The sequence below is a fragment of the Danio aesculapii genome, chromosome 15, assembly GCF_903798145.1.
Source record: "Danio aesculapii chromosome 15, fDanAes4.1, whole genome shotgun sequence".
Taxonomy (NCBI): Eukaryota; Metazoa; Chordata; class Actinopteri; order Cypriniformes; family Danionidae; genus Danio; species Danio aesculapii.
In genome coordinates, this window is record NC_079449.1 from 23,516,272 (window position 1) to 23,532,043 (window position 15,772).

Consider the following 15,772-nt stretch of genomic DNA (forward strand, 5'->3'; position numbering starts at 1 on the left):
TTTTGGAAAGTAAGCACATGCAGGATAATCATTGTATGTGTGGAAGATTGATGGCATAATCCTAATCATTGATGGCACAATCATCTTCCCGTAAACAGCTGTTAAACTGTCCTAATAACCGACATGCTTCTTTCTTAATGCTTCTACATGTTCTTCAGTCCTGTCACAACACTAAATAGCAGGCATCCCAGCATCCATGCCGTCCTATAGTCTAAGGCCTGGCTAAACCATCTGGGGGGGAAAACATCCTGAAACTGCAAATAGAGTCCACATGCGGAGCAGCTGCTCTTCTTCCTGCCAGATCCAAAAAAAAAAACCCCACTTCATCCTGATCAGCAGTGTGAGAAGGAGATCCTCCAACAAGAAGTCCTTCAGAAATCAAATCTGAAGGGATCTTCTCATGCATTGCTACAATAAAGCCCATTTTAAATATAAGGCTTTGTTTAAAGTGGGTATTATGATGCAATTGTTTGTCGATCTGATCACATGTGGACAAGGGAGATCCATTATTGTTCAAAGCCAGTGTTTATATTTTTTTGTCAACTTTTTATCCCTTTCAGATGAGGGAGGTTTGATCAATATAACATCAAATGGTGTAATCACCCTCAAATTTTTATTTTGTTATTAATTACTCAATCTCGTGTCGTTCCAGTCCTCTGCATTTCCCTATAGTGGTTCAGTCAATATTTTTTTAGCACACACGAAGCAAAAATAAGAACTTTATTCAACAATTTCTTCTCTTCAGTGTCAGTATAGGGTGCATGTTTACAATAGCGCTGTCATTTCACTCGGCAGCCATCTTTAAAACGCCTCTCGTGCAGTATGCTCAGGCATTCTGTTTGAATGAGGAAACATCAATTTCTCAAGTTTGCCAAGCTTACAATTACTCTACATATTTGTGATCACCAATAAAATGTACACAACAGCTGTATCTAAGTTTTTTTTCTAAACACTCAAATCAAACCAAATCTGCATTTTTTTCAGGTTGCCCAAGCTAAGGTGCATGCGCACTCGAAGTGACAAGATCACAACACCAATCTCATTTATGGCAGTGTTACACATTATCATCCTCTGGATAATGCCTTGTCCAATCGTGTTGGTCTTTTGAAGTAATTCACAACTTGTTGTTGATGCCAAATCTCCTCCGAAAATGACAGCGCCCTATAAGTTTGTGGGCATTTGAGTGGTTGCTGCAGTTTGACTGTACCTCGAGTTCATTTCATACAGATTACAAAAAGTACTCACTTTTTTTTTTTTTTTAGCTAATTTAGTCAAACTTATGCAACAGTTTTTTATATTATTTTGAATTTTGAGAGGGTTTTGTGGTAAAATGTAATATTTATGCAGTATTTAGCATACATTTTCCCCATTAAAACAAAGGAATTTTTGTTATTTTTATTTTTAATTGTTTAAAGGGCACCTAGGTTACCCCTTTATTCTGATTTAATATAAGTGTTTTGCGTCTCCAGAATGTTTCTGTAAAGTTTCAGCTCAAAACACCCATCAGATTTTTTATTATACCTTTTATTAAATTCCTATTCATACATTTTTCCACTGGATGGCGGTTTTGGTGTACTGCTTCTTTAAGGCTAGTCCTCCCCTCCCACCGTTTCTACGTGCCTTTCTGCGTACCTTAATCTCCTCCCTCGGCTCCGTCAGACAACAGACAGACTTAAAGGAAGCAATCATTATACGCGTGACTACCGGGGCATGTTAATACGCACAGCTGTCAATCAATTCGGTGGGCAGGTGGACCGCACTCCTACGTAAAGTTGCGGTCGATCTGAAAACTGCTCCAATTGGTCCACCGTTTTTATGTTGCTAAATTGAAAAAAAAGGACTGGGTGTGTTTATTTCACCCCAATATGACGGTCTATACACCATACATGCACATATGTCTGTCCAAACAGCTTGAAAAGTAGATTTTTCACCATAGGTGCCCTATAAATTATTGAAGAATTTGTAGGTAAAATAAAGACTACCATTTAAAAACAAAAACAAAAAACTTTTGTTTTCAAGTGTATTTGGATATTTCAAGCTTTAACAGATGTTTTTATGCTTTACCCTGAGAAGAAACTGTTGAAAATAGTTATAATTGTTTGTGTGCACATTTTTTGCTTCATAATATTCCGATTGAAGCACTGAATCTGTGGTCTGTCAGCTATGTTAGATTTCTTCAAAAATATCTAAATTTGTGCTCTGAAGACAAACGAAAGTCTTGGGTGTTTGGAATGACATGATTAATTACATCATTTCCATTTTTGGGTGAACCAAACCTTTTAATGATTTTATACATTAAATTACTAGTAGTTTACACAATAAATACACAAATAACACAATTTTTTTCGGAGCTGCTCTCTGAACAGAATGAAAATACAATTTTAGTCAACCTCAAATTTTTTTTTGGTGAAAGAAAATCTTAAATGGATAAATAACTTTTAGGCAACATCAAATGTTTTGTCCTCTTACGTGAAGAATTGGGTCAAAATGTCTATGCACTGCTCACTAAGCTATCAGAGCCAACAGCATTTCTTATAAGTTTAAAAAGCATGCTTCAACAACATCCCACCAAATCATTAAGAATGAGGTCAGTTGGTGGAGACTAGCTCTTTTCTGCCTGTTTGATCACAGTCAGCCACATCTGTGTTTACACTTTGAAAGCAATCCAGTCATATGTGTTTTCTACAACCTCTTGAAGTGGTCAAATGTGGACAATCTGAAAACATTTTAGATTCCGTTTACACCTGTATTTAGTGTTGTCCAATTATGACTGTATCAACAAAACGTATTTTAAAACTAGGTGTAAACAGGGCCTAAGATGCATCCCAATAAAGGCTTGAACTCCAGTTCTAAAATTCTCCAAGCTGTGAAAGTCTTGGCATGACTTTGCAGTTGCAGATTGAAGAATTCTTTCTTAGAAAGGAGGATGCATCGCTGTGAACACTCTCTCTCTCTATGTATCTGTGTGTGTGTCTGTGTCTGTGTCTGTGTGTGTGTGTGTGTGTGTGTGTGTGACTCAAAGCGTCTCTGTGTTTTTGAGGAGGCTTGTAAAAGTGGTAAATTCCAGGGGGCAGCTGGTGCCGGCTGTTAGCATTCCAGTTGCCTGTGAAGAAGCGAGGCTGAAGAGATGGCCAAACTCTCTCCATTCTCAGCCCAGGCACGTCTCTCTAAATACACTGGCAGCAGCCTGCATTCCCACTCATCCAGCACTGCAGCTGCTTGCAAAGGAAGTAATAATTATGCATTATCAGAGTCCAATCCTTAGGTGTGCCACTAGCCATGACTCTGCATTCAAGTGGCCAGTAATGTTCACTCCCGAAGCCGAGATTCTTGTTATGTGGTGGCATCAGGTGGGGCAACATGTGGAAGCACAACGTTGCAGCTGCTACAGCCTTCGCTTACAAGAATGTCAAGTAAAAACTGGTTTCATCAGGCCGTGTGGTTTGTTCCCCACCCTGCTGAAGCGCAGAGATCTTCCCACTAAAAATAATATAGTGGCTGGAAGGTCAGGAGGGCAGGCAGGAAGCATGTTCATTAAAATGTCATTCAGACCTTGTTTTCATTTTACATATGAGTTCATTACTAATTGCTTTTGATGTGGTGGAAAGACTTAGATGGAGTGTCTGTTTTCTTAATCGCCTAGTTTGAAAGCAATGAAAGCAACCCAACACAAACTCCGCTCAAGCCAGTGAACTTCAGGTTGCTGTTTCACGGAAAACATCGAACTGACAGCGAGCTGTAAGAAAACGCTACTTTGGGTTACCTTAGATCTTTTGTCTTCTCTTCCAGGCTTTGGAGGAGGCCCAGAAAGCCATCCAGCAACTCTTTGGCAAAATCAAAGACATCAAAGACAAAGCAGAGAAATCGGAGCAAATGGTGAGTAAAAATAAGCCCTCCAGACAGGAACCTAGTCATTTAAGGCCTGAAAGTGGACCCAGAGTAAATAGCCACTCACCACCCACCCACCCCAGTAGACTGGGTAACCGAGGAGCAAGAAACTGTGACATCCTGTGGTTTTCGTCCGCAGTACTTGCTCTGAGCCCAAAGTAATGCACTGGCCATCTGTGAATGTAAAGCAATGCAGATCAGAGGAAGGGCAAGGGGTGGGAGAACAATAGCAAAGCTCTGTCTATGTGTCCCCAATATGGTGAAGCAATAGACAAAAGTCACGCATGTAATATCGGTACCATACAAACTCTGGAAAAAAAGAAAAAAAGAAAATGGTCACTGGACAGCAAATTCTCAAAAGATACTAATATGTTGCCTCTAATATGTAATATGTTAAAAAATATATTTTTTAAATAAATAAATAAATACATTGAATTGAATTGAATAATGCTGTTAAAGATTCTTTATAGCAGTACTTTCCATCAAATTTGAAAATGAACATTAATTTTTACACTGCTTATTGCTGTAATCACATCGTATATTGTATCACATCGTATATTGTATCACGTCTTATATCGTATCGCATGTTATATTGTGTCACATTGTATATCGTATCACATCGTATATCGTATCACATCATATATCGTATCACATCTTATCTTGTATCACTTCGTATATATCTAACACATCTTAATCGCATCGCATCACATTGTGCATCGCTTCACATTGTGCATCGCATCACATTGTGCATCGCATCACATTGTGCATCGCATCACATTGTGCATCGCATCACATTGTGCATCGCATCACATTGTGCATCGCATCACATTGTGAATCGCATCACATTGTGCATCGCATCACATCGTGCATCGCATCACATCTTCTGTCGTCTCGCATCGTATATCGTATCGCATCTTATACGGTGTCACATAGTATATCGTATAACATCGTATATCATCTCACATCATATATCGTCTCACGTCGTATATCGTATCACATTGTATATCGTATCACATCATATATATCGTTTCACATCGTATATCGTATCACATCGTATATCGTATCACATCGTATGTCTATCACATTCTATATCTTATCATATCGTATATTGTATCACATCATGTATCATGTCACATCATATATACTGTATCATATCACATCATATTGCATCATATAACTTAATTTTTGTTTAAACGAAGTATATTAGTTAAAAAAAATTATGTAGAATTCTTTAAGTTACATACTGTATAATATAGTAGAAAATATATTTATATATATATATAATAAAAACTATAATAATCAGAGAGCATCCCTAATGCATCTCAAAATGTGTTTCAGGTTAAAGAGATCACACGGGACATCAAGCAGCTGGATCATGCCAAGCGTCACCTGACGACTTCTATAACCACCCTCAATCACCTGCACATGCTGGCTGGTGGCGTCGACTCTCTCGAGTATGTTTATTTAAAATCAATACCTATACTCAGGCACAACACTTTTCACTAAAAGCTTTGCCATTTTGCATTTTGCAGAGCTATGACACGAAAACGGCAGTATGGAGAGGTGGCCAATCTCCTTCAGGGTGTAGTCAATGTGCTGGAGCACTTCCAGAAGTACATGGGCATCCCGCAGATACGCCAGCTCTCAGAGAGGTACAGACACGAGCACTAGACCAAAACTCTTCAATGCTATTAAATCACTCGCACATCACACTGAGGCACTACATAATGCTTAGTGTTAACCATTGGTTAATAAACCATTAAAATGTACTCACCTGTGATTGAATTGGAGGCTTGGAATATGTTTGGTGCAGGTATATATACCAATAGATAGATATAGCTTTGGAGTTTCACAACTATTTCTGTTCATATCAGTGGATTTACAGTGGATTTGATGCACATTAAACTGTATTATCTGATTCACTGCTACTTTGCTGATGCAGCAAGCAAATGCAGAAATACTTTTTTTAAACAATCAATATGCTTTCAGGCATTACTGTATTCCATCAAAAAAGAAAGAAAATGGTTTAATTGATTGGTTGCTTTTAGAAATACCACACAACGCACTGAAACAATTAAAAAAAAGTTCTCTGATATCTACAAACAAGGTATGTGGCTAATGTAATGTAAATGTCAAAAAATGTCCATTTACATCCCTAGGAACTCACTCTAGGATGAAAGACTCTGTTTTTACCTTATTTGGAAAAGTCAAATACATAATTTTCAAGCTAGAGAAAACAAGGAGACAGCCTTTCACTTATACTTATTAAATGGGTCACGGGCCAGGTCTGATTTCATTAATTATCTTTCATTTTGGAGCTTTTCTCCCTTCTCAGCTGTAACTTAGATCATTTCTATTTGCAGTCATTGCTGTGGCACCTCTTGCATGAAGTGTTATATGTTCTCAGGGCTTATCTGTACTCTGCTTTGCCCAACAATCCCATCCCCAGCCAGGGGGTTGTAGCGCTCACCAGCGCTCCTCCTTAGCGTGCAACAGGCTGCCTTTGTGCCTAATAAACTGGTCTTATTTTGCAGGCACCCCTGGTGTATTGTCTGTGCATTCATCTCACAAGTCTCCTACATCAGTAGTCTTTTCTGATCCTTCCTTTAACAAACGAATCAATCACCCATTGTAAGCGTGTAGATTGCTGAATCACTTTCCCTCACACTTCCAATAATATCCAGGTAAGCACAGCGTCTTCATGACTCATGACTTAAGGATCTGTTTGTCTTTGCTGCTGTGTTAATGGGCGGGGCCGCAGGTTTAAATTTTCCCAGGTTTTCGCTCGTAACAATTGGGCGGGACTTATGTTTCATAGACACGTCACGCCGAAACGGCTAAGGACTCGTTATGAAGACGATTCATTATAACCACTATGAGTCGACTTTTTTTTTTTGTGTTACACACTACATGGAAGGTCATTTTCAAAAACCTACAATAGGGGCTCTTTAAGTTCACATAAAATAAACTTATTATCCTCCTGTCCTGTATTTAGCATTATCACTTCCTGAGATGAGATGAGATGCTCCATGTCTGTTGAATCAAAGCATGGGTGCATTACCTGAGAGCTGTATAATCATTGTCTTGTTTTCAAAATAAGAGTCCCTCATACATGGGAAATATAATAATCTGGTGACACGGCGACGCAGTAGGTAGTGCTGTCGCCTCACAGCAAGAAGGTTGCTGGTTCGAGTTTCGGTTGGGTGAGTTGGTGTTTCTGTGTGGAGTTAGCATGTTCTCCCTGCGTTTGCGTGGGTTTCCTCTGGGTGCTCCGGTTTCCCCCACAGTCCAAAGACATGCGGTACTGGTGAATTGGGTAAGCTAAAATGGCTGTAGTGTATGTGTGTGAATGAGAGTGTATGGGTGTTTTCCAGTGATGGGTTGCAGCTGGAAGGACATCCGTTGCGTAAAAATCCGCTGCGACCCAAGATTATTAAAGGGACTAAGCCGAAAAGAAAATGAATCAACATTAAAAAATAAGGAAAACAAGTTATAATTGTTGTTATCTCACTAGGGAACACTGAGGCCAAATCATAGACTGTAAAATATATGGACGGAGTATCCGTGACGTCACCCATAGGTTTCTGAAGAGCGCAAAAGAAGCCACAAGTAGGCGCGGCCAACCGTCGCCATTTTGTTCGCGCGTCATCGCACCCACGGCGGGATACCAAACAAGGGCAAAGAGGCGGAGAGTGGGCGGAGCTACAGACACCTGCTGGAACTTTGCTTGGACCTGGCAGACAGACTTCACTTTGGGAGAAACACTTAATACTTTATTAACTGCGACTCGCTTGTGTTCTGACCACATGTGCTTGGCTGTACACTATATCAGTAAAGTGATTAGACTTTCAAAAACACTGTAGTAATACATTGAGCCACGAAGCATTGTTCTTATGACGTTTTTCTACAGGAGGAAAACGCGGATTACTTCCAAACACTTCAGATATAGTGTGTGTTAGTAAATGCAAGACTATTGATAAAATCCAGCACAACACAGTATGACAACGCTTCAGATGACTGTTCTAGAGCCTACAGCTAATCAATCTGTCACATTCTGGAGTGCTTTACGGGTCTAAAGAAAAATATTAATGATAAATGATCTTAAATAAAACAAATACATTTATAGAGATGGTATACAAGTATATAACTTTACTCACATGGGAAACGAGGCCACGTGAATGGTTTGTGAGCACAATTAAATGCACACAGCATCCCATATCATCTGATAATTGTAAGAAATAAGTCCAAAAGGCAGCTGACTGTGTAAAGCCACATAAAACAAAACAAAAATACGATGAATATGCCGAGATCAGTGGCTAATCTGCTGGATTCAGCTGAGGTGAAGTGACGGCGACCAGCGAGACCTAGCTGTCACTCAAGTGGCCACGCCCTTAATTATGCAAACTTAAAATAACCTAATATAAAGGAAATGGATGAGTTATAAAAAAATTCACCCCCCTCACAGTTGTCATGGAGGGTAATAATAGCTATATGAACCAAAATCGTTCTTTGTACCAGGCTGTAAACACCTTTTTTTCTGCTGTAAAGTTGGCCATTCTAACAGTGGGCTCAATTGCAACCTGCTCTATTATGGAGCCAGGACTAGCGGAATTTTGATGAATTGCAGTTTCTGTTACTTCCGTATTGGCCTCCCGAGGGAGAGCGGGAGGTTGCCGCTTGGGCCAAATGAATGATCCATTGGGTTTGGGTAACGTCAGAATCTGTGTTTTTCTCACATTGCTCAGTTGTTCAGTGGTGTTTTACATGAGAACAAGGAAATACTGCCTTTTGAGTCTCATGCTATGTAATTCAACTATACCTATAGGTATATCCAGGTTTTCTATCAATGACACACACAGTCATACCAAAGCACACCAGATATCATTTTTGAATTTTATATAAGTGAGGTTAACAAAATGTAAACTATGACACATTATACTCAAAAGTTCTTTATACAATGGTCCAAAAACCAACAGGAAATGTGGAAGCGGCTGGGAAATTCCTGAAGTTCAGCTTTGCATGTTTCTGGTTTGCAGCAGCCCAGGAGACTACAGGCTGTCAATTAGCCTAAGGCTAGACAGCCAATTATTGACAGTTGTGTAAATATTGTCATATTAGATATCAATGTTCTCTGACATTATCAAGATGAGTTATATAAGTTTAACTGTTAATTCTTGTCATTATTTCTAAACTGTAGTAAATAAAATGTCATAATGTGAGAAATGTTGAAGGTTTCTAAATAACCTTTTGGTATGACTGTATGTATGTACTCACACACTCAAGTACGCATGTTTGTGATGAGTGAAAAAACAAATACTAGCCAAAGGTGATTCCATTGGCAAGGTGTCTGTATATTATTAGAGGCACTCGTGCACTGTTTATTTGAATAAATCACAGCACTGAGAAGATGAGCATTCTGTTTGTTTTTCTGAAGATGCAGCACAGGAAGGAAATCTGCTTCAGAGGGTTTCTTCATTTACTTTTTTTTACCACTTAGGCCTTTATCCCCAGCGGAAAGCAGCTCTTTGTTTCAGGCCCGTCCCAGTGGAGGAGTTCTTTCTGGTTTTGGGTGGTTCAGTCCTCGTCCCCTGCAGGTTTGTAGACTGGACCTTTTGTTGGTGATTCTGGACTTCCCATTGCTTGTTTATGTTGGCTACTCGGATAAAGCTGTTGTTTCATAAGCAGATGGCAAGGAAGGGTGTGTTTGATGTGGAAAACGATTCCCCTGATTGTTCAGAATGTTTCTTTGGAAAAGTCATGCTCATTTTCAGTGGCCCTGTGGTCCAGTTTTGCCCTTCGGTTCATAAGATGGAGCTCAAATGTCAGACGGCGTCCTTGAGTGGTGATGAGAGTTTGTTTGCTTGAGCATGCATTTGTACATCAAGCGAATCCAGTGTTTTGTTAAAACAGCATTTAAGTGTGCCAAAGTACATCAGCACTTTCTGACCGCTGCGTGACTGCTGTTTTTTCCCTTCATCTGTTTCTTTTGTGGTTTAAAAAGAGATTATATTTGATGAGGGTGGGGGTTGGGGGTGCCTTGGAATTTATAATGTAAATAATATTACCCCCCCCCCTCCCTTTGGTGATCAGATGGACTGATTTTAGTGAAATTGTTTTGAATTGCACAAGCTTATCACATATTATGAGGAGGAAAAAAAGTAATTCTTGAGAAAATTCCTTGTGGTCTAATTGGATGTTTGTGGGGATTAATATTCATGCCAAATATGGAGGAATTGAAATGCTTTCTTTCCAAGCCTGACTGTCACTAAATGGAGATGTTTTGGTTTTTATTTTATTCACTTAATAAGATCAAGAATTTAATATATACACTAAATGCAACATTCAGGTCATCCAAATCAAAAATCTTGGGAAATCTCATAATGAATGCTAATTTTATTACTGTTGATGTTGTCTAAATTAATTTGTACCATTTAAAAAAAATCTTTATTTATTTATATATTTTATATTTAAATCAATATAAATTTTACATGATTAGACTTTTTTTTTTTTTGTATTTGCTGAAATTAATATAATATAATATATGAGTAATATAACACGAGTAGCAGTGCGACTGTGGCTGTATATCAGCACTTGTGCGTTGGCCAATGTCTAATCATGTAAAATTATATTGATTTTAATATAAAATATATAAATCAATAATGATTTTTTTAATGGTACAAAGGAATTTAAAATTGTGTTATTTCCTTGCAATAAGGAAAAACGCTAAACACATGCGGCCATTTCTTCTTTCTTTCTGCCCACACAACACACATTCCTGATATGCGAGTCCCATCTCACACTCAATACGCCACTCAATACGCCACTCAATACACTACAGTTATATGGTGTAAAAACAGCACTAAAACATACAAAAGAGAGAGATCGACTTAGAATATTACTTTCCAATTTAATAGTGATTTGATCAGCTGTAGTTAGAAATTATGCAGTTCTTCTATGGGCTTATTATGTGGTCCTGTCGCCACCTTGTGGATGGACTACGTCAACCATCTTTGGTTAGCTCAGTGTGGCAGGCTAATAGCCGCCGACGCGCTGTCTCTTAGAAGTGATAAATATTTTAAAAAATGACACTATCCTTATAAATAAGCAACATAGTTGCAATCTAAACAACTTCATTCTTGACTAAAAAAGCCTCAGTAGTACATTATGTTGCCCAACAGCAGCAATATTTGTCAAACTGTAGAGTGTCCTCTTCTTGTTGCTGTATGTGGGCAGAGTAATACACAAAGGTGAAGGGTGAAGAGGCAGTACGAGTGCTGTTACTGGCAAAATATCATACGGCTATCAGCCAATCAGATTCAAGAACCAGACAAAACTGTTGTATATAATATAACATCATTTATTAAATGTAATCTTCAGCAAATCTCAAAATGAATATTAATTTTCACACGGTGTATTATATTGCTGTCATTTCTAAATAAATATTTAAATTCTACTGTTATTTAAAAAAATATTACGATTTTTTTTATACATCGTCTATTTTTGGGAATATAATATAATATAATAATTGTAAAAATGTTTCAAAATGATTTTTCACAATATACTTAGGTATATCAGTTTAAAAATTAAATAACTTCTTTCATTTGCATTCTGTATAATATAATAGAAAATATATAATACCTGATAAATACTATATATAATACCTACCAATAGTTTGGAGTCAGTAAGATGTTCATTTAACTAAATACATTTTTATTGAGCAATCTTTTATTTTATTAAGCATTAAATTGATCAAAAACACAGTGTTCTAATAACTCTGTTAAATGTAATTTAATTCTTGATCAGGCATGTTCAGACAGTATCAGGGTCTTCAGGGAGATGCTGAAAGAGCAGATTGGCAGCCATGTGCCCTGAAGACTGCAGTCTGACTGGCAAGCCCATGTGTTTCTATCTCTCTTTCACCCTTCTAAGTGTCTTGCATGTTTATTTTGGATGGCACTTGTGTCGATCCTTCTAGTGCCAGCAGCTCATCCAGAAATAAAAAGCATCTTTTAATCATCAATCTGTGCTTCATCCAAACCCTATTGATGGGATAGGGCTTGATTTACAGCGTCTCTCCGATTTCTGAGATTTTGACCCAACATACAATTTGCCCTTATTGGTTAACAGTATTTGGATTTACATCTGTTTTCATACAAATAGCTGATATTTCGGTCACTGTTCCATTTGTTTTCACTCCAGCAGTTGTTCTAATTCAGGGAGTGCAGTAATTCACATTGGCCGAATGGTGTCCGATACATCAGAGACAGTATCATGACAAAGCAATTCAAATTGTTGGACTTAACATTGAAGTCATATTCTAAGGCAGTGGGATAAATCTATATGTTGAATGGAAGAAAATTGTAGTTGAACTTATAACTACAAGAAAATTTTCAAACAAAGGCTTAATTTCTCAACCTTTCATGTTTTTTGTAGTCACTTATATTATTTTGTTCTAATTTGATGATGTTTTACTTTTTTATTTTTTATATAAAAATGTAAAATTTCTCAAACCTGTTTTTATGTGTTGGTGAGAAATGGTGAAGCTTAATTTATATTATTTTTAAATATTGTCGCTGTATTAATACAGTGAAGGAGTAGATGATGTCAAATGACTTCTTGGTCAAATGACTTCTGTGCATTTGTCCTTACTTGTAGCCGATCTACAGTTGTCATTTAATGTTTAATGTCCCGTGAAGTGCTTTAAAATGTGCATTTTTGACATAATTTAAACTGAAACATGAAGACTGGGCAGGACATAGAGTAACTCCTTCCTCTTTAAAATAAACAGCCAATAGCGTTGCATTTAATCACAACTCTGTCAGTGAGAGTGGTTAAGCTTGATTCATATAGCACTGGTATCTTGAAGGGGGTGGGGTGGGGCGGGACGTGTCACATACCAGACAGCATTTGATTTGGTCAGAAGATTTGATGAGAAACTGAAGTATGAGGTGATGTCAAAAATGTTTTGGGCGGAAGTGACAAACTTCCAACTTTGGACGTTTATATCTTCTTGATGCAAATTTTGTAACACACTAGCTTATCTACACCACCTAACAAAAGTTTTGTCGTCGATTCCAGTTGTAAGAGCAACAAATAATAACTTGACTTGTAGTTGATCATTTGGAAAAGTGTCAGAAGGTAGATTTTTTTTGATGAATCATCTGTTGAACTTCATCCCAATAATCAAAAATACTACAGAAGACCTATTGGAACCCGCATGGACCCAAGATTCTTACAGATATCAGTCAAGTTTGGTGTAGGAAAAATTCATGGTTTGGGGTTACATTCAGTATGGGGGTGTGCGTTCTTCAGCAGAATAGCGCTCCTTCTCATGCTTCAGCCTCCACATCAAAGTCCCTGAAGCAAACAAGGTCAAGGTGCTCCAGGATTGGCCAGCCCAGTCACCAGACATAAACATTATTGAGCATGTCAGGGGTAAGATGGAGGAGGACGCATTGAAGATGAATCTAAAGTATCTTGATGAACTGTGGGAGTCCTGCAAGAGCGCTTTTTCTTTGTCATTCCAGATGACTTTATTAAGTTATTTGAGTCATTGCAGAGATTTATGGATGCAATCCTCCAAGCTCATGGGAGTCATACACAGTATTAATTCTTTTTCCACTGCACCATGACTTTATATTCTATACTGTACATTATTTCTGTTAAGTGACAAGACTTTTGTCTGAGCAAAGTCAGACCTTACTGTTCTAATGAAATAATTAAAAATCAAGATTTTATTTTGGTAAAATAAGCATAATCTAGAGGCCTTTGCCTTTCATATAAGCCATTTCTGATGTCAAATGATCAACTTAAAGTCAGATTATTATTTGTTGTTCTTAAAACTTGGATAGGCGACAAGAATTTTGTCAGGTAGTGTATATCCTTAGGACTAGCATATTGATGCGAACATCTAAAAAACTTGATTTTAATTTCAGGGGGACTTTAATAAAAATATATATATTTTAAAAAAAGGAGAAAGCTTAAACTTATTTGACTCACTGCTTTAAGTTTTAGTATTCCGTTTAATTTCTATGGTATTTAGTTGATATAATGAATTGTAAATGAACTAGGGAGTGACAATTCTGGATGCACTTGGCTGAAAACCAAAACCAAAAATGCTTTGCCATAATTATTTATTATTTTATTACATAACTTCAATTTTCTTAGCCAGTTCCAAATTTAGATTTCTTTGGAAAGTGTGACCTGCCGATATAAATTTTTGCGGATTCTGATTTCGTTTTCTTTCTATTTGTTAGAATTGCTTTCAAAAGAGACAACTGTTTTTGTCTCTCCTCAGAGTTAAAGCTGCACAGAGTGAACTTGGTACACAAATACTGGCCGACTTTGAGGAGACGTTTCCTGCCCAGGGGTCAAAGGTAAAGATGCTGCATTGGGATCACAAATAATCCACTCTTATAGTCTCTGAATCACTTCAGTGACAGATTTAACTTGTTGTTTGCAGAAATCTGGAGGTCCCAGCATTGTTCTCAGAGACGCCTGCTTGGTAGCGAATGTCCTGGATCCTCGGATTAAGCAAGAGATCATCAAAAAGTTCATCCGACAGCACCTTTCAGAATACCTGGTGCTTTTCCAAGAGAATCAAGATGTGAGTGTGACTTATTTATATGCTGACGCTGTGAATTGCCTTCTCATTTACAGTTCTGCTGATTGTCCTGAGTACAGGTGGCATGGCTGGACAAGATCGACCGACGCTATGCGTGGATCAAGCGTCAACTGGTGGACTATGAGGAGAAATATGGACGAATGTTCCCAGAGGAGTGGTGCATGACTGAACGCATCGCTGTTGAGTTCTGTCACATCACCAGGTACTGCTCCGTCGCCTCACTTTATTCTGTTGCTGCTTCATTAGCTCCTAAATTGTGGAAAAATATTGATGTCACTGGTCAGGTGTGCATCAGTTTTTTATACATGTATTCTTAGGGTGTTTATGGGTCTTTAAAGGTGCCATAGAGTGCATCAATTCAATAAGCTAAATTGTTTTCTGATATTTAAGTATGTAGGTTTGTGGCCTAGGCAGGTTCAAAAATGATCCAGAAACAGTTTTATATGCTCATTTAAAACCAGAGGAATTATCCATAGAATGAAAAGCACGGTTTTGACTATATTTAAAAATATATATTAAAAATAGCACAGTTTCACAGTATTGTGATTACTGCTGTAAAATATGTTTTTTTTAAGTGTCTGGGTAAAACAACAACTTTTTCTTGTTGAACACATTATATTTTATTTAATAAAATATATTAAGATATATTTATTATATTTTTTAAACAGCCAAATAATTAAAGTAAATAATTGACTTCTGCTTTTTTCAATACTATCAAAAACAGATTTCTTTACAATTTAAAAAGGTGTTAACTTAAAATAGTATGTTTAAAACAATCTTTGAGAAGCTTAAAAAAAATCGAATAGAATCTGTCTGAAACATTGCTGATAATCAAATGCAGCCTGGGATATGCATATCGATAATCCTGTGTGTAACAAAACAGTTATGGCTCTATTTTAACAATCTTGGCACAAAGTCTAAACCACAGGGCGCAAAAGCATTAAAAGCATGTCCGAATCGACTTTTGCTATTTTAAGGACAAAAAATATGCTCTGTGCCGTGACACATGGTCTAACAGGGCTGTGCTTATTCTCTTAATATGGGTGTGTTTTGAGAATAAACCAATCAGAGTCTCATCTCCCATTTCCTTGAGTCAGTTGAGTCCCACCATGGCACATTTGCTATTTACATGGCGGACTTTGTAAGAGTAAAAACTGAACGCTTCACTAGCGAGAAAACAGTAAACAGACCATCTGCAGCGCGAGGATAAAGAGTGAGCCTCCTCCAATTAGCCTTTACTTTCACTTCTCTCTTTTTTTA

At 37.6% G+C, this 15,772-nt stretch overlaps 1 protein-coding gene across 2 annotated transcripts in view; it reads left to right on the plus strand.

Annotated features, from left to right (window-relative positions):
* The window catches only part of vps53 (VPS53 subunit of GARP complex), a 53,113-nt gene that overhangs the window by 13,968 nt on the left and 23,373 nt on the right, over positions 1–15,772 (plus strand). For both annotated transcript variants that reach the window (XM_056473541.1, XM_056473542.1), the window contains exons 5-10: positions 3,790–3,876; positions 5,227–5,342; positions 5,421–5,540; positions 14,186–14,264; positions 14,351–14,494; positions 14,572–14,714. In XM_056473541.1, the coding sequence (XP_056329516.1) occupies positions 3,790–3,876; positions 5,227–5,342; positions 5,421–5,540; positions 14,186–14,264; positions 14,351–14,494; positions 14,572–14,714 (689 nt within the window). The remainder of the gene's footprint in view (positions 1–3,789; positions 3,877–5,226; positions 5,343–5,420; positions 5,541–14,185; positions 14,265–14,350; positions 14,495–14,571; positions 14,715–15,772) is intronic.